At 39.3% G+C, this 18,808-nt stretch overlaps 1 protein-coding gene across 1 annotated transcript in view; it reads left to right on the forward strand.

The window, feature by feature from the left end:
* Positions 1–18,034: 18,034 nt before the first annotated feature.
* The window catches only part of DIAPH3 (diaphanous related formin 3), a 584,600-nt gene continuing 583,826 nt past the window's right edge, over positions 18,035–18,808 (forward strand). Inside the window, exon 1 of the mRNA XM_037800254.1 lies at positions 18,035–18,331. Within this exon, the coding sequence (XP_037656182.1) occupies positions 18,152–18,331 (180 nt within the window). The 5' untranslated portion in view covers positions 18,035–18,151. The remainder of the gene's footprint in view (positions 18,332–18,808) is intronic.

Consider the following 18,808-nt stretch of genomic DNA (forward strand, 5'->3'; position numbering starts at 1 on the left):
TGGATGCCTTTTCCCTCCCTGGAGGTACTGACATGAAAGCTTGGAGCTCTTGGTTTTGAATGTCTGAGGAACACAATTTAACCTTCTCATTTTGCAGCTAAGTAAAGGGAGGCAAGCTTGGTAACATGTAAGCATTAACTCCTCTGGTCATTTCATTATTTGGGAATTGCCCACAGAATGGAGAGAAGGGAATCAGGCCTTCTACCTGGAGGCACACTAGATAATGAGGCCCACTACCACACTAGAAGACAGAAGGGAAAGAAAAGCCAGAGCAGAGGGCAGGGGGTTTAGAGAGATGCTGAGAGAAATGTGAGGAGAGATGTTTAAGAAGGATTTTGTAACCCCTGGTGGCAATTGGAGGAATAAGGACTGAAAATGAAGACTCAAAAGTATAAAATTCTCTGGTGACTTGACCGCAGTTTTAGGACTTGTGAGGGCAGAGCTTGATTTCACAGGAAATTGTAAATATTTCGGACATCATCCACAAAAATGTAAGGATGCTAACTTTGCTAGCTATTGCAACTATTTATGTACTCATCTTTCATTCCCTGAATAGAAACACCAATACATTAATCACAGCAAATTAAGGAAACAGTTTTAGTCTGCTGTGTTAAGATAGGTTTGGCTACAGAATTAGAACAGAAAGCAAATAATGCACACAACTGGACGCCTTTAGGAGAGACCTCCATGAAGACAGGTTTTATGTAATTTGATTGTACAGAATGTCCAGAGCGCAGCAATTCACCTGAGGATAAAAAAAGATAAATATATATCATGATGAGATAGAGACATAGATGAAAGAAAAGGAAAATGTGAAAATCTCTATTGGATACCATAGAATTTTTGTGCTTATTATTTATTAGCTTTGAATGACATAGTTACTATCTGCTATTGTCAGACAAATTATTTTCAAAGTGATTCAACAAATTGGATTTGGTCTTTAGTAATTGTGCCTTAATATGAAGGAATTAAACCTTAATCTTACAACAGTCGTAATAATTACTTAATTCCTTTTTTCTATTTATTTCAAATATTGGGAGTGTGATCTGGTAGTGACATCTAACATTTTCCACAGAACCTTAGTTAAGTGTCTCACACTAATAGGGATATTCCTGTTCTCCTTTAAATGACTATATCATCTACAAACATGGGCAGATTAATTTTTTAATCAAAACATTCTGGGAAACTATTAAGCATGACATTAAATGGTGTTATACTAATTATATTCCGTATGAAGAATTTCTATCTGAACTTACAGCATAAGACCCTGGAGAAAACATATCAGAGCACAAATTGCTTGACTGTATTTTAGGAAGAATCACACATCCATGTAATAATTTTACTTTTCATACCTACCTTAAATCAATTCTGTTCTCCACAGAGTTTTGTTATGGTGACAAGATCTTCTTGAACTTGTTAAATAGATTTAAAAATAAAGGTATTAAAACCTGTGTGTGTGTGTGTGTGTGTGTGTGATATGACAAGGGGAATACTCAGCTCCATAGCAAACATTTGTCCAAAATTAATATTTGCTTCTTAGTAGAATATGATTATCATTGAAGAAAAAGGAAAAACTGAAAAATAAGTAATTGTGATATACCATAGGGGAAAAGTCATTTATTAAGAGACAAAAACTTTTTCTATAAAGGGCCAGATAGCAAATATTTTAGGCTTTTCATGGCATATGGTCTCTGTCACAGCTACTCAATCCTGATATTGTAGTGCAAAAGCAGCTATAGACAATATGCAAAAGGAAAGTATTCCAATAAAAATGTCATGTACAAAAATAGGCATCTATCAAAATCAAAAAGTGATAGCACTTCTCACCCACTAGGATGGCTAGAATCACCACTGGGACAGCTAGATAATAACAATCATTTGCCACGATGTGGAGAAATTGGAACCCTCGTTCACCAGTGGTAGGAATGTAAGAAGGTGCAACCACTTTGGAAAACAATCAGGCAGTTCCTCAAACAGTTAAATGTAGTTGCCATGTGACCAAGCAATTCACTCCTATGTACATACCCTGTTGAATTGAAAACACATGTCCACACAAAAACTTGTACACAAATATTTATAGCAGCAATATTCATAATAGTCCAAGGATGGAAACAACTCAAACATCCATCAACTGATTAATGGATAAACAAAATGTGTTATATCATTACAATGGAATATTAATCTGCTATTAAAAGGAATGAAGTACTGATACATGCTACAACATAGATAAACCTTGAAAACATTATGTCACAAAAGATCACATATACTATTCTATTTATGTAAAAGTCTAGAATAGCAAAATATATATGAACAAAAAGCAGATTACTAGTTGCTTAGGGCTGGAAAGGGGCGTTGGGGGATAGGGTAGTGATAGCTAAAGAATATAAGGTTTCTTCTTGAGGCGATGAAAATGCTACAAAATTGACTATGGTAAGAGTTGCACATATATGTGAATATATTAAAAACCATGTGAATGTACACTGTGATTAATCACATGATATATGAAATATATCTCAATAAAGCTATTTAATAAATAGGTGGCTGGCCAATGGAATGTAGTGTGCTGACTTCCTGGTTTAGAGAATAATCATAGCTGGAAACCAAAGACAGACATTTCTTTGATGTTTTAACTTTGAATTGAAAGGATCATTAACTTGGAATCTTCATCATGAAACCCTTAATTTAAAAAAAAATGTAAGGGGGCAAGATGGAGGACTGGTGAGCTGTAAGTTTTAGTTACTCCTCCAGGAAAGTAGGTAAAAAGCCAGGAACTGCGTGGACTGGACACCACAGAGCAATCTGTCTTTGGGCATACTTCATACAACACTCATGAAAATGTCGAACTGCTGAGATCAGCGAAATCTGTAAGTTTTTGCGGCCAGGGGACCCACGCCCCTCCCTGCCAGGCTCAGTCCCGTGGGAGGAGGGGCTGTCAGCTCCGGGAAGGAGAAGGGAGAACTGCAGTGGCTGCTCTTATCGGAAACTCATTCTACTGATCCAGACTCCAACCATAGATAGACAGAGACCAGACACCAGAGAATCTGTGAGCAGCCAGCCCAGCAGAGAGGAGACAGGCATAGAAAAAAAAAAAAAAACACGAAAAACTCCAAAATAAAAGCAGAGGATTTTTAGAGTTCTGGTGAACACAGAAAGGGGAAGGGCGGAGCTCAGGCCCTAAGGCGCATATGCAAATCCCGAAGAAAAGCCGATCTCTCTGCCCTGTGGACCTTTCCTTAATGGCCCTGGTTGCTTTGTCTCTTAGCATTTCAATAACCCATTAGATCTCTGAGGAGGGCCCTTTTTTTTTTTTTTTTTTTTTTTTTTAATCCTTTTTTCTTTTTCTAAAACAATTACTCTAAGAAGCCCAATACAGAAAGCTTCAAAGACTTTCAATTTGGGCACGTCAAGTCAAGAGCAGAACTAAGAGAGCTCTGAGACAAAAGGCAATAATTCAGTGGCTGAGAAAATTCACTAAACACCACAACTTCCCAAGAAAACGGGGGTGTCCGCTCACAGCCACCATCCTGGTGGACAGGAAACACTCCTGCCCATCACCAGCCCCATAGCCCAGAGCTGCCCCAGACAACCCAGTGTGACCGAAGGGCTTCAAATAACAGGCACACACCACAAAACTGGGCGTGGACATTAGCCTTCCCTGCAACCTCAGCTGATTGTCCCAGAGTTGGGAAGGTGGAGCAGTGTGAATTAACAAAGCCCCATTCAGCCATCATTTGAGCAGACTGGGAGCCTCCCTACACAGCCCAGCAGCCAAGAACTGCCCTGAGGGGACGGCACTCACCTGTGACATAGCACAGTCATCCCTCAACAGAGGACCCGGGGTGCACAGCCTGGAAGAGGGGCCCACTTGCAAGTCTCAGGAGCCATACGCCAATACCAAGGACTTGTGGGTCAGTGGCAGAGACAAACTGTGGCAGGACTGAACTGAAGGATTAGACTATTGCACCAGCTTTAAAACTCTAGGATCACCAGGGAGATTTGATTGTTAGGGCCAGCCCCCCTCCCCGACTGCCCAGAAACACGCCCCACATACAGGGCAGGCAACACCAACTACACACGCAAGCTTGGTACACCAATTGGGCCCCACAAGACTCACTCCCCCACTCACCAAAAAGGCTAAGCAGGGAAGAACTGGCTTGTGGAGAACAGGTGGCTCATGGACGCCACCTGCTGGTTAGTTAGAGAAAGTGTACTCCACGAAGCTGTAGATCTGATAAATTAGAGATAAGGACTTCAATAGGTCTACAAACCCTAAAAGAACCCTATCAAGTTCAGCAAATGCCACGAGGCCAAAAACAACAGAAAATTATAAAGCATATGAAAAAACCAGACGATATGGATAACCCAAGCCCAAGCACCCAAATCAAAAGACCAGAAGAGACACAGCACCTAGAGCAGCTACTCAAAGAACTAAAGATGAACAATGAGACCATAGTACGGGATATGAAGGAAATCAAGAAGACTCTAGAAGAGCATAAAGAAGACATTGCAAGACTAAATAAAAAAATGGATGATCTTATGGAAATTAAGGAAACTGTTGACCAAATTAAAAAGATTCTGGACACTCATAGTACAAGACTAGAGGAAGTTGAACAACGAATCAGTGACCTCGAAGATGACAGAATGGAAAATGAAAGCATAAAAGAAAGAATGGGGAAAAAAATTGAAAAAATCGAAATGGACCTCAGGGATATGATAGATAATATGAAACGTCCAAATACAAGACTCACTGGTGTTCCAGAAGGGGAAGAAAAGGGTAAAGGTCTAGGAAGAGTATTCAAAGAAATTGTTGGGGAAAACTTCCCAAATCTTCTAAACAACATAAATACACAAATCATAAATGCTCAGCGAACTCCAAATAGAATAAATCCAAATAAACCCACTCTGAGACATATACTGATCACACTGTCAAACACAGAAGAGAAGGAGCAAGTTCTGAAAGCAGCAAGAGAAAAGCAATTCACCACATACAAAGGAAACAGCATAAGACTAAGTAGTGACTACTCAGCAGCCACCATGGAGGCGAGAAGGCAGTGGCACGATATATTTAAAATTCTGAGTGAGAAAAATTTCCAGCCAAGAATACTTTATCCAGCAAAGCTCTCCTTCAAATTTGAGGGAGAGCTTAAATTTTTCAGAGACAAACAAATGCTGAGAGAATTTGCTAACAAGAGACCTGCCCTACTGGAGATACTAAAGGGAGCCCTACAGACAGAGAAACAAAGAAAGGACAGAGAGACTTGGAGAAAGGTTCAGTACTAAAGAGATTCAGTATGGGTACAATAAAGGATATTAATAGAGAGAGGGGAAAAATATGGCAAACATAAACCAAAGGATAAGATGGCTGATTCAAGAAATGCCTTCACGGTTATAACGTTGAATGTAAATGGATTAAACTCCCCAATTAAAAGATATAGATTCGCAGAATGGATCAAAAAAAATGAACCATCAATATGTTGCATACAAGAGACTCATCTTAGACACAGGGACACAAAGAAACTGAAAGTGAAAGGATGGAAAAAAATATTTCATGCAAGCTACAGCCAAAAGAAAGCAGGTGTAGCAATATTAATCTCAGATAAAATAGACTTCAAATGCAGGGATGTTTTGAGAGACAAAGAAGGCCACTACATACTAATAAAAGGGGCAATTCAGCAAGAAGAAATAACAATCGTAAATGTCTATGCACCCAATCAAGGTGCCACAAAATACATGAGAGAAACACTGGCAAAACTAAAGGAAGGAATTGATGTTTCCACAATAATTGTGGGAGACTTCAACACATCACTCTCTCCTATAGATAGATCAACCAGACAGAAGACCAATAAGGAAATTGAAAACCTAAACAATCTGATAAATGAATTAGATTTAACAGACATATACAGGACATTACATCCCAAATCACCAGGATACACATACTTTTCTAGTGCTCACGGAACTTTCTCCAGAATAGATCATATGCTGGGACATAAAACAAGCCTCAATAAATTTAAAAAGATTGAAATTATTCAAAGCACATTCTCTGACCACAATGGAATACAATTAGAAGTCAATAACCATCAGAGACTTAGAAAATTCACAAATACCTGGAGGTTAAACAACACACTCCTAAACAATCAGTGGGTTAAAGAAGAAATAGCAAGAGAAATTGCTAAATATATAGAGACGAACGAAAATGAGAACACAACATACCAAAACCTATGGGATGCAGCAAAAGCAGTGCTAAGGGGGAAATTTATAGCACTAAACGCATATATTAAAAAGGAAAAAAGAGCCAAAATCAAAGAACTAATGGATCAACTGAAGAAGCTAGAAAATGAACAGCAAACCAATCCTAAACCAAGTACGAGAAAAGAAATAACAAGGATTAAAGCAGAAATAAATGACATAGAGAACAAAAAAACAATAGAGAGGATAAATATCACCAAAAGTTGGTTCTTTGAGAAGATCAACAAGATTGACAAGCCCCTAGCTAGACTGACAAAATCAAAAAGAGAGAAGACCCATATAAACAAAATAATGAATGAAAAAGGTGACATAACTGCAGATCCTGAAGAAATTAAAAAAATTATAAGAGGATATTATGAACAACTGTATGGCAATAAACTGGACAATGTAGAAGAAATGGACAATTTCCTGGAAACATATGAACAACCTAGACTGACCAGAGAAGAAATAGAAGAACTCAACCAACCCATCACAAGCAAAGAGATCCAATCAGTCATCAAAAATCTTCCCACAAATAAATGCCCAGGGCCAGATGGCTTCACAGGGGAATTCTACCAAACTTTCCAGAAAGAACTGACACCAATCTTACTCAAACTCTTTCAAAACATTGAAGAAAATGGAACACTACCTAACTCATTTTATGAAGCTAACATCAATCTAATACCAAAACCAGGCAAAGATGCTACAAAAAAGGAAAACTACCGGCCAATCTCCCTAATGAATATAGATGCAAAAATCCTCAACAAAATACTTGCAATTCGAATCCAAAGACACATTAAAAAAATCATACACCATGACCAAGTGGGGTTCATTCCAGGCATGCAAGGATGGTTCAACATAAGAAAATCAATCAATGTATTACAACACATTAAAAACTCGAAAGGGAAAAATCAATTGATCATCTCAATAGATGCTGAAAAAGCATTTGACAAAATCCAACATCCCTTTTTGATAAAAACACTTCAAAAGGTAGGAATTGAAGGAAACTTCCTCAACATGATAAAGAGCATATATGAAAAACCCACAGCCAGCATAGTACTCAATGGTGAGAGACTGAAAGCCTTCCCTCTAAGATCAGGAACAAGACAAGGATGCCCGCTGTCACCACTGTTATTCAACATTGTGCTGGAAGTGCTAGCCAGGGCAATCCGGCAAGACAAAGAAATAAAAGGCATCCAAATTGGAAAAGAAGAAGTAAAACTGTCATTGTTTGCAGACGATATGATCTTATATCTAGAAAACCCTGAGAAATCGACGATCCAGCTACTAGAGCTAATAAACAAATTTAGCAAAGTAGCGGGATACAAGATTAATGCACATAAGTCAGTAATGTTTCTATATGCTAGAAATGAACAAACTGAAGAGACACTCAAGAAAAAGATACCATTTTCAATAGCAACTAAAAAAATCAAGTACCTAGGAATCAACTTAACCAAAGATGTAAAAGACCTATACAAAGAAAACTACATAACTCTACTAAAAGAAATAGAAGGGGACCTTAAAAGATGGAAAAATATTCCATGTTCATGGATAGGAAGGCTAAATGTCATTAAGATGTCAATTCTACCCAAACTCATCTACAGATTCAATGCAATCCCAATCAAAATTCCAACAACCTACTTTGCAGACTTGGAAAAGCTAGTTATCAAATTTATTTGGAAAGGGAAGATGCCTCGAATTGCTAAAGAGACTCTAAAAAAGAAAAACGAAGTGGGAGGACTTACACTCCCTGACTTTGAAGCTTATTATAAAGCCACAGTTGCCAAAACAGCATGGTACTGGCACAAAGATAGACATATAGATCAATGGAATCGAATTGAGAATTCAGACATAGACCCTCAGATCTATGGCCGACTGATCTTTGATAAGGCCCCCAAAGTCACCGAACTGAGCCATAATGGTCTTTTCAACAAATGGGGCTGGGAGAGTTGGATATCCATATCCAAAAGAATGAAAGAGGACCCCTACCTCACCCCCTACACAAAAATTAACTCAAAATGGACCAAAGATCTCAATATAAAAGAAAGTACCATAAAACTCCTAGAAGATAATGTAGGAAAACATCTTCAAGACCTTGTATTAGGCAGCCACTTCCTAGACTTGACACCAAAAGCACAAGCAACAAAAGAGAAAATAGATAAATGGGAACTCCTCAAGCTTAGAAGTTTCTGCACCTCAAAGGAATTTCTCAAAAAGGTAAAGAGGCAGCCAACTCAATGGGAAAAAATTTTTGGAAACCATGTATCTGACAAAAGACTGATATCTTGCATATACAAAGAAATCCTACAACTCAATGACAATAGTACAGACAGCCCAATTATAAAATGGGCAAAAGATATGAAAAGACAGTTCTCTGAAGAGGAAATACAAATGGCCAAGAAACACATGAAAAAATGTTCAGCTTCACTAGCTATTAGAGAGATGCAAATTAAAACCACAATGAGATACCATCTAACCGGTGTTAGATGGGTGCCATTAAACAAACAGGAAACTACAAATGCTGGAGGGGATGTGGAAAAATTGGAACTCTTATTCACTGTTGGTGGGACTGTATAATGGTTCAGCCACTCTGGAAGTCAGTCTGGCAGTTCCTTAGAAAACTAGATATAGAGCTACCATTTGATCCGGCGATTGCACTTCTCGGTATATACCCGGAAGATCGGAAAGCAGTGACACGAACAGATATTTGCACGCCAATGTTCATAGCAGCATTATTCACAATTGCCAAGAGATGGAAACAACCCAAATGTCCTTCAACAGATGAGTGGATAAATAAAATGTGGTATATACACACGATGGAATACTACGCGTCAGTAAGAAGGAACGATCTCGTGAAACATATGACAACATGGATGAACCTTGAAGACATAATGCTGAGTGAAATAAGCCAGGCACAAAAAGAGAAATATTATATGCTACCACTAATGTGAACTTTCAAAAATGTAAAACAAATGGTTTATAATGTAGAATGTAGGGGAACTAGCAGTAGAGAGCAATTAAGGAAGGGGGGAACAATAATCCAAGAAGAACAGATAAGCTTTTTAACGTTCTGGGGATGCCCAGAAATGACTATGGTCTGTTAATTTCTGATGGATATAGTAGGAACAAGTTCACAGAAAGGTTGCTATATTATGTAACTGTCTTGGGGTAAAGTAGGAACAGGTTGGAAGTAAAGCAGTTATCTTAGGTTAGTTGTCTTTTTCTTACTCCCTTGTTATGGTCTCTTTGAAATGTTCTTTTATTGTATGTTTGTTTTCTTTTTAACTTTTTTTTTCATACAGTTGATTTAAAAAAGAAGGGAAAGTTAAAAAAAAAAAAAAAGAAAGAAAAACAAGGAAAAAAAATGATGTAGTGCCCCCTTGAGGAGCCTGTGGAGAATGCAGGGGTATTCGCCTACCCCACCTCCATGGTTGCTAACATGACCACAGACATAGGGGACTGGTGGTTTGATGGGTTGAGCCCTCTACCATAAGTTTTACCCTTGGGAAGACGGTTGCTGCAAAGGAGAGGCTAGGCCTCCCTATATTTGTGCCTAAGAGTCTCCTTCTGAATGCCTCTTTGTTGCTCAGATGTGGCCCTCTCTCTCTGGCTAAGCCAACTTGAAAGGTGAAATCACTGCCCTCCCCCCTACGTGGGATCAGACACCCAGGGGAGTGAATCTCCCTGGCAACGTGGAATATGACTCCCGGGGAGGAATGTAGACCCGGCATCTTGGGACGGAGAACATCTTCTTGACCAAAAGGGGGATGTGAAAGGAAATGAAATAAGCTTCAGTGGCAGAGAGATTCCAAAACGATCCGAGAGGTCACTCTGGTGGGCACTCTTACGCACACTTTAGACAACCCTTTTTAGGTTCTAAAGAATTGGGGTAGCTGGTGGTGGATACCTGAAACTATCAAACTACAACCCAGAACCCATGAATCTCGAAGACAGTTGTATAAAAATGTAGCTTATGAGGGGTGACAATGGGATTGGGAAAGCCATAAGGACCACACTCCACTTTGTCTAGTTTATGGATGGATGAGTAGAAAAATAGGGGAAGGAAACAAACAGACAAAGGTACCCAGTGTTCTTTTTTACTTCAATTGCTCTTTTTCACTCTAATTATTATTCTTGTTATTTTTTTGTGTGTGCTAATGAAGGTGTCAGGGATTGATTTAGGTGATGAATGTACAACTATGTAATGGTACTGTAAACAATCGAAAGTACGATTTGTTTTGTATGACTGCGTGGTATGTGAATATATCTCAATAAAATGATTAAAAAAAAAAATGTAACACTGAAGAGATCGGTGTGGGAACAAGGCACAAGGCATTCACCAACGGCCTTGAAGATCGCACACAGCAGCTTGTGTGACCTAGGTCAGTTGAGGTTTGACCCATTCTCCTTTTAATATCAGATGCTAACTGTAATCTATAACAGAAACTAGCTCCTCCCTGAGATTCCCTGAGATACTGTTATCTCTATAATCCTCTCCTCCTCCCTGTTGATTACAATCAACCCCTCCCTACGTTGCACAACTCCCTCCCCCTGCCCTGCTCCCTGCCTTATGCTCTCATACCCATTGAAATGTCCAGCCCTTATAAGCAGCTTATTCAGCCCCCCAAAGTGCGGACTGTTTCCTCCACGTTGTGCTCTGAACTGGCCGCCATTCAGAGCAGCTCCTGAATCCATTCAGAGAAGCTCCTGATTTCAGGGCAACATGGCTCGACTTCCCCACCCTGTAGGTAAGCCCTCTAATAAAAGCTCATGTCTCAGAACGTGTCCAGTGCTTTCTTTAGTCCTTTGGCTACAAAAGGCCTCTTAGGCCATGACAATCAGTTTGAATTAAGAATTTTATAATGGATGGGCCAGGCTGTTGTTATCTTATTAGCTAAAGCTAAACTCACTGATCATTCTTAACATTACCAACAGTCGGAAAATCAGTTTATGTATGTTTTGATATGATGCAAAAAGAAGTAGACAGCAACTATTTTTGCTAAGAAAATAAATAAAATCCAAAACTAATCAAGTGAAGATTCCAGTTTACAGGAAATACTGTGGATAGAAGAGCATGTTAAATGACATCATGCAGACATTCAGAGAAATTCAGAGTGTGAGAAATCCTATAAGGCAAATCCCTTCCTCATTTAAAATTTTCCAAGAAATAAATGGCCTGAAGGAAAAAGGAAGGCAGAAGTGAAAGAGATTAAAACAGATTTAACAGACATAACAATAAATGTAATTTGTGGACTTCTTTCAATACTAATTTGAACAAATTAACTGTAAAAATATATTATGGAGTGCTGAGGAAAATGAATCACATACTGGGTATTAGTTAATATTGAGAAATTATTGTTAATTTGATTGGGTGTGATGATGGTGTATGTTTTTAAAATAATCCTTATCCTTAAGAAATGCATGCTGGAGTACACAGGTGAAATTACATGATGCCCCGGATTTGCGTTAAAATACTGTATCAAAAGAACAGAGAGGGTGTGGTGGCTTGGAGCCAAGTACCCAGAAAAACATGTTCTTAAAGTTAACCCATTCCTTTGGGTGTGATCCCTTGTAAATAAGACCTTTTGATGAAGTAACTTCAGTTAAGGTGTGGCTCAGCTGAATCAGGATGGGTCTTAATCCTATTACTGAAGGCCTTATAGGGAAAGTAACAGAGAGAGAGAGAAGGTGACAGGGAGCAGCCAGAAGCTGGAAGTCAAAGGTAACTGGAAGAGAAGGAAAGGCCAGGAGAGACTGCCATGTGCATTACCATGTGACAGAAAAGCCAAGGTCGAAGGATCCTCGGCAGCCAGCCCTAGAAAACTACAGTCTTCCGGGAGAAAGTGTTGTCTTGATGATACCTTTATTTTGGACTTATCCTAGCCTCAAAAACATGAGCCAATAAATTCCTGTTGTTTAAGCCAACCCATTACATAGTATTTGATTTAGCAGCCAGGAAACTGAAACAGGGTGAATAAAATAAGAACTGCAGAATGCTGATAACTGTTGAACATGGTTGAAAAGACTTCTCCTTTCTGTGTAGGTTTGAAAGTTTTCAAATTAAAATGTTAAAAAAAAAGAATAAATATTCTCACTTTGCTAGAATACAGATTAATAAGCAGAATTTTATAATAAAATGATTTTTAAAATGTATTTTTAAGGGCAGTTCAACTTATGAAGAAGCAACCCACATACAAATAAGTAAACCAGAGGGAAAAAATATTGAGGGGCATTTAGTTTTCTTAGGAAATTTTTCTCTTTGTGGCATAAGTAAGGGGAATATGGCTAGCAAAGCCAAAAGCCTAATTTACAAAAACAAACAAAAACTTTTTGGAGTTAAAAGAAAATCATTCTTACTATTTAAAATATTTTTGTTCTCATTTTCACTATATGATTATTACATGTTCATGTAGAAAGATTGGACAAAAAGAAAAAAGAAAGCAATTTGGTATCCTACCACCCTGGGTTAAAAACTTAATTAATCCTATCCATATCCTTGACAATTCTCAATAGAGGCAATTTTGCTACTCCTACCCCTTGAGGATATTTGGCAACGTATGGAAACATTTTTGGTTGTCATAACCGTGGGCGTGTTACTGGTTTTGTTACTGGCCCAAGGTGGTGGATTCTTTTGCCTGATGCGCTCAAATGACAATCCCTGAGACACCGGGATTTCAAAGAGATCAAAGAGTTTTATTGCTGGGCATGAAGCAGGAGAACAGATGGCCTATTGTTTCAAAATCTGTCTTCCTGAATGGCAATAATTCCAGTAGTTTTATAGTATCAAAAGATAGGCAGGTTTTAGGATAATGAGTACAGTGGTCCCAGATGATGTAATTAGAAGTGATCTAATTATTGAGCATGCACAGATTGATTACTTGCTTAGTCATAGAATGTACGTAAGAAAATGGCAGCCTTAATATGATGATGGGCATGAGGTATAGGTGACTTGCAGGTTAAAGTCTAAGCTACTGTGCATGTCAGGTGGGCCCATTTTGATTAGATCCAGCTTTGGTTATCAAGATAACTTTGGACTTGGGGTGGGTTAGTTCTGGGCTGACCCAAGATCCTTCATTAATAAACATTAGAGGCTGTCTAGCGATCATAAGACTTTAAAGTTGAAAAACTGGATAAATGGGTACAAGTGAAGGTTAGTCACAAGGTTTTTACAATCACAAGGGCACAAGATAAAGGCTATACAATCATTATCAGAGATCAAGGCAGCTGGATTACAATTCAGGTGTCAGGTATTTCCCTCTGCCTACTCTAATATACCAGAAAGTAAAAAGCAATATCTATATAACGATTCAGTAATCATAATTAGTTCTCAAATCCAAACTTCTCAGTTACAGCAGCAAGTGGGTAGAATCTAGGAATTCTACCAAACATTCTATAATGCACAGGACAGCCCCTCACAACAAAGAATTATACAGCCCCAAATGTCAATTGTGCCAAAATTAAGAAACCTTGGTATAGACATACACATTATCTGACTTTATCAGTGATCATTCTCTGCATATAATTCACTTATTGCCATCTAGCATTATGATGTAAAACAACTGTAAGCTTAATTAAGACAGAGAAGCATGTGGATAGTGTGGCAGGAGCATTTACATTTTTTTTAAATAAATTTCCCACTTTAACCATTTTCTAGTGTACAATTCAGTGGTATTAATTACACTGACAATACTGTGCAAACATCACCAACATCCATTTCCCAAACATCCTCCAAAACAGAAACTGCACACTTTAAGCAATAGCTCCTCATTCCCTTTACCCCCTGGCCCATGATAACCTGTAATCTACTACCTGTCTCAATGAATTTGGTTATTCTAGGTATTTCATATAAGTGAGATCTTACAATATTTGTCTTTCTGTGTCTAGCTCATTTCACTTAACATGATGTCTTCACGGTTCATCCACATTACAGCATGTGTCAAAACTTTATTCCTTTTTAGGGCTGAAAAATATCCATTTTCTGTATACACCACATTTTGTTTATCAACTCATCTGTTAATGGACACTTGGGCTGCTTCCACCTTTTGCCTGTTCAACCCCTACTTTCAATTCCTTGGGGATATATACCAAGAAGTGGGATTGCAGAGTTATGGTAATTCTATGTTCAGCTTTCTGAGGAATCACTAAACTGAATTCCTCCAAGGCTGCATCATTTTACAATCTCACCAACAATGTATAAGCATTCCAGTTTCTCCATGTCCTTGCAAACACTTGTGATTTTTCATTTTTAAAATAATTGCCATCCTAGTGGGTATGAAGTGGTATTTCATTTTGATTTTGATGTGCATTTCCTTGGTGACTAATGATGTTGAGTATCTTTTCACATGCTTATTGCCCATTTGTAGATCTACCTTGGAAGAATGTCTACTCAAGTCCTTTATCCATTTTTTTTTAAATTGGGTTGTCTTTTGCTGTTTAGTTGTAGGAGTCCTTTATATATTCAGGATATTGAATCCATATCAGATATATGGTTATCAATTATTCTCTCCCATTCTGTAGATTGTCTTTTCACTTTCTTGGTAATGCACTTTGACACACAAAAGTTTTAAATTTTGATGAAATCCATTTATCTGTTTTTCTTTTGTTGCTTGTGGCTTTGGTGTCATATGGAATATTGCCAAATTCAAGATTATGAATGTTTTCATGTATGCTTTCTTCTGAGAGTTTAACGGTTTTAGCTCTTATGTTTAGGTCTTTGACTCATCTAGAGTTAATTTTTGTATATGTATGAAGTAGGGCTCCAACTTCATTCTTTTGCCTGTGGATATCCAGTTTTCCCAGCAGCATTTGTTGAAAGACTATTCCTTTCCCAAAGATCATTTGGCCATAGATGTATGAGTTTATTTCTGAACTCTTGATTCTATTTCATTTATCTCTATGTCTATCTTTATGCAAGTTTTGATTACTGTAGCTTTGTAGTAAGCTTTGAAATTGGGAAGTGTGAGACTTCCAACTTTGTTCTTCTTTTGCAATATTGACTTGGCTATTTAGGGGCCCCTAATTCCATATTAATTTGAGGATTGGCTTTTCCATTTCTGCAAAAAAGGCTGCTGGGATTTTAATAAGTTTTGGGTTGCATCTGTAGATCACTTTGGGTAGTACATATATCTTAACAACATTACCCTTCCTATCCGTGAACTTAGGATGTTTTGCCTTCATTTAGGTATCCTTTAATTTCTTTCAGCAGTGTTTTGTAGTTTTCAGTGTACGAGTTCTTCACTTTATTGACTAAGTTTGTTTCTAGGTATTTTCTTCTTTTAGATGCTACTGTGAATGGGATTGTTTTATTAATTTCCATTCCACATTGTTCTTTGCTAGTGTATACAAAGGGGCATTTACTTTTTGGCCCATGCCTCAAATCTGGTAGGGCAAGCAACACTATTATCTCTTGCTGTTGAGAACTTGAAATGTAGGTGCAGTCAGTGCTAATGGCTGGATAATTACTCTAAAACCTATCATTAGCTACAAAACAGTGTAGATTTGAGGTGTGCAACAATGAGGTTGTTTTAGTTTGCTAATGCTGCTAGAATGCAAAACACCAGAAATGGATTGACTTTTATAAAAGGGGGTTTAGTTGGTTACACAGTTACAGTCTTAAGGCCATAAAGTGTCCATCAACAATCGAGTACCTTCACTGGAGAAAGGCCATTGGCATTTGGAAAACCTCTGTTAGCTGGGAAGGCATGTGGCTCACCTGCTTGCTCTTAGTTTGCATTTCAAAATGGCGTTCTCCAAAATGTCTGCTTCAGCTTCCAATGGCCGTCTTCAAAATGTCTGTCTCAGCTCCAGCTCACCATGAGCTCCTTCTGTCTGAGCTTATATAGTGCTCCAGTAAACTAAACAAGGCTTACGCTGAATGGGTGGGGCCACGCCTCCATGGAAATTATCCAGAGTTATCACCTACAGTTGGGTGGGTCACATCTCCATGGACACTGAACCAATAGGTTCCAACCAAATCCACACTAATACATCTGTCCCCACAAGCATGCATTAAAGAATATGGCTTTTTCTGGGGGACATAAATATACAAACCGGCAGAGAGGTGTACCTTGGCTGTAGTCAAGTGATTAAATGGAGAAAGTGGTGAGGTTCAATCAATGAGGCTTTGAATTAGCTTTGTTATTAAATAACTCTTGTTTTAACCCATCGGTGACTTGGAAAGCATGCAAGGCAAAGGACTAAATCATTAGTTTAATCTGAAATTGGGAGAGGAAGATGCAGTGGCTTTCCTTAATTCTTGGCTTTCTGCCTTTGCACTCCTTGGAAGAAGGGAAAAGCTCAGAAAGGGATGTGAGAAGAATAGAAGAGGAAAGACAAGGTGAAGGGGAGACAATAGATTTCATTACTCAGAATTAAAAAAAGAAAATTGAAAATAAATTGGTCCAAAAAGGAAACTAAATATTTTACTCTTCTTTAAATGGATTTACTAGCTCCTTGTGGTCTCAATGCCAATAAACCAAGCATTTGTAGAGGAATAGGAAAAGTTAAAGGAGATAATCTCCAGAGTTTCTATTTTTCTGTTTATTTGTGTATTTTGTTAAAAATTTGATTTGAAACATTTCCAACAAAAAGGAAATTACAGAAAATAAAATAAGAGACCAATATACCCACCACTGAGATGAAGTATGTTAATATTTTGCTAGATTTGCTTTAGATTTTTCTTCTAATAAAACATTTAGAGATACTTTTGCTATAAAGTTCCAGCTTTAATCTCTTCTCCCTTCTTCCTTCTTTCCCTCCCGTGCTCTCTCTGGGAGTAGGTGAAGTTGCTGTGTGTATTCTGTGTTTTTGCAGTGTTATTGCATATGCATCCATCCATTAGCAATATATAATTTTTTTTTTTTTGTATCGTATGGTACCTATTATGCATTCTGCAATTTGCTTTTTCTCTTTATTTTTAGATTTATCCACATGGAGGTTTAGTTATTTATTTTGAATGCGGTATAGGATTCCCCTGTATTCGAAACCTCAGTGTTATTTTATTCTTTTCCTGACTACGGGTGTCCTTTATCTGCAATATCCTGTCACTGTTTACTGTCTAATGAAAGCCTGTGCATCTTCCTTTTGCCTTTGCCAGATTTGCTCCATCAGATTTAATGTCTCAACAAACTTCAGTCCTGAATGAACTTTTAAAGGAACTGCTATAATATTTATATTACTTCTCATTTGCGTAAAAGCTTGCGAACCACATTAGACTGTGAGCTCCTAAAGAGTGGAGGACTAGCTCTTTTTGTTGACCTTCCTCTCCCACTCCACCGTGACCTTCGAAGTGTGACAATCAGCAGATGCTCAGGAACGCTTCCTTTTGGAGAGCCGTGGGAGCTATCGCTTCCCCCTGCCGAGCACCCCTGCACAACTACAACTGCTTCTTCAGGCAGCCAGTGCACTACGGCCAACCGAGTTGTGCCAAGAGACGGTTAGCGGATGATTTCCTATTCCAGAGCTGCTCAAATGGCGGCGCAGACGCGCTCTTGCCTGCCTTCCAGGCTAACAGAAACCCGGTCTTCAAATTCCAACCAAATACGGAAAAGTGACTTTCTCGTTGGTCATGGGCGCTTTTTCAAACCCCACCCTGCACTCTGGGTCAGCGGACCCTATGGCTTTAAGGATTGAGTGCGTGAAATTGATGAACGGCGCAGCCAATCACGTTTCGGGAAACCCGGAAGGGGCGGTTCCTGGGCGTGTCATTGATTCAGCAGCGCGGGATTGGTCGGCCAGGGGCGGGCCCGTGGTGGCGGGAGATTTCGGATGTATTGGCTGTGACCCCCGCGGTAGCAGTTAGGCCGGGTCGGGCCGGCGTTGTGGTCTGTAAAGCAGCGAGGGCCAGCTTGCGGCCGGACGCGTGGGCACTGTCGCATATCTCTGAGCTCTCTGCTTCTGGTTCCGCTCCCCGGAGCTGCGGGGAAGGATGGAACGACACCGGCCTCGCCTGCACCACCAGGCGCAGGGCTCCGCCCCGGGAGCCCCCTACCCCTCCTCCGCCTCTCTCCGCGGCTGCCGTGAGAGCAAGATGTCGCGCAGGAAGGGTCCCCAGCACCCTCCGCTGCCCGGCGGCCTCGAGGAGCCTGGGGAGAAACGCCCCAAGTTTGTAAGTGTCACCTGGAGCTTGGGTGGGGGCAGCTCCCGCTCGGCCGAGGGTCTACATCTCAGGTCGGGGGACCCTTCAAGTTCACTCACCTCCGACTTGGCTGGCAGCCGAGGGTGGTGTCACCGGTCCTGGGAGGTTTCATTTTGATCTGGATTCCCAGAATTGCCAATCCATTCATAGATTGATGACGACAGGTTCTATTTTGAGCCTGTGACAATTAAACTGAGCATTATGGTGCCCCACGTTTCTTAAGAATGACGTGAAAAGCACTCAAGTGTGTTTGGACCGACGTCATCTAGATGAGCATTGCATTTTTTAAAGTTGCGTTCCTTCCCCTCCCCCACCCCAGTGTAAATGGGTATGAAACAGATAAAAGTGAATTTTAGGCATTGATATTTCTTTTTCTGCTTAATAGTTTAATTCAAGAAGAACTTTGTAACGTAGATATAATTTTCCAAGTTGAAATAGCTCGTTTTA

The sequence above is a fragment of the Choloepus didactylus genome, chromosome 12 (genome assembly GCF_015220235.1).
Source record: "Choloepus didactylus isolate mChoDid1 chromosome 12, mChoDid1.pri, whole genome shotgun sequence".
Taxonomy (NCBI): Eukaryota; Metazoa; Chordata; class Mammalia; order Pilosa; family Megalonychidae; genus Choloepus; species Choloepus didactylus.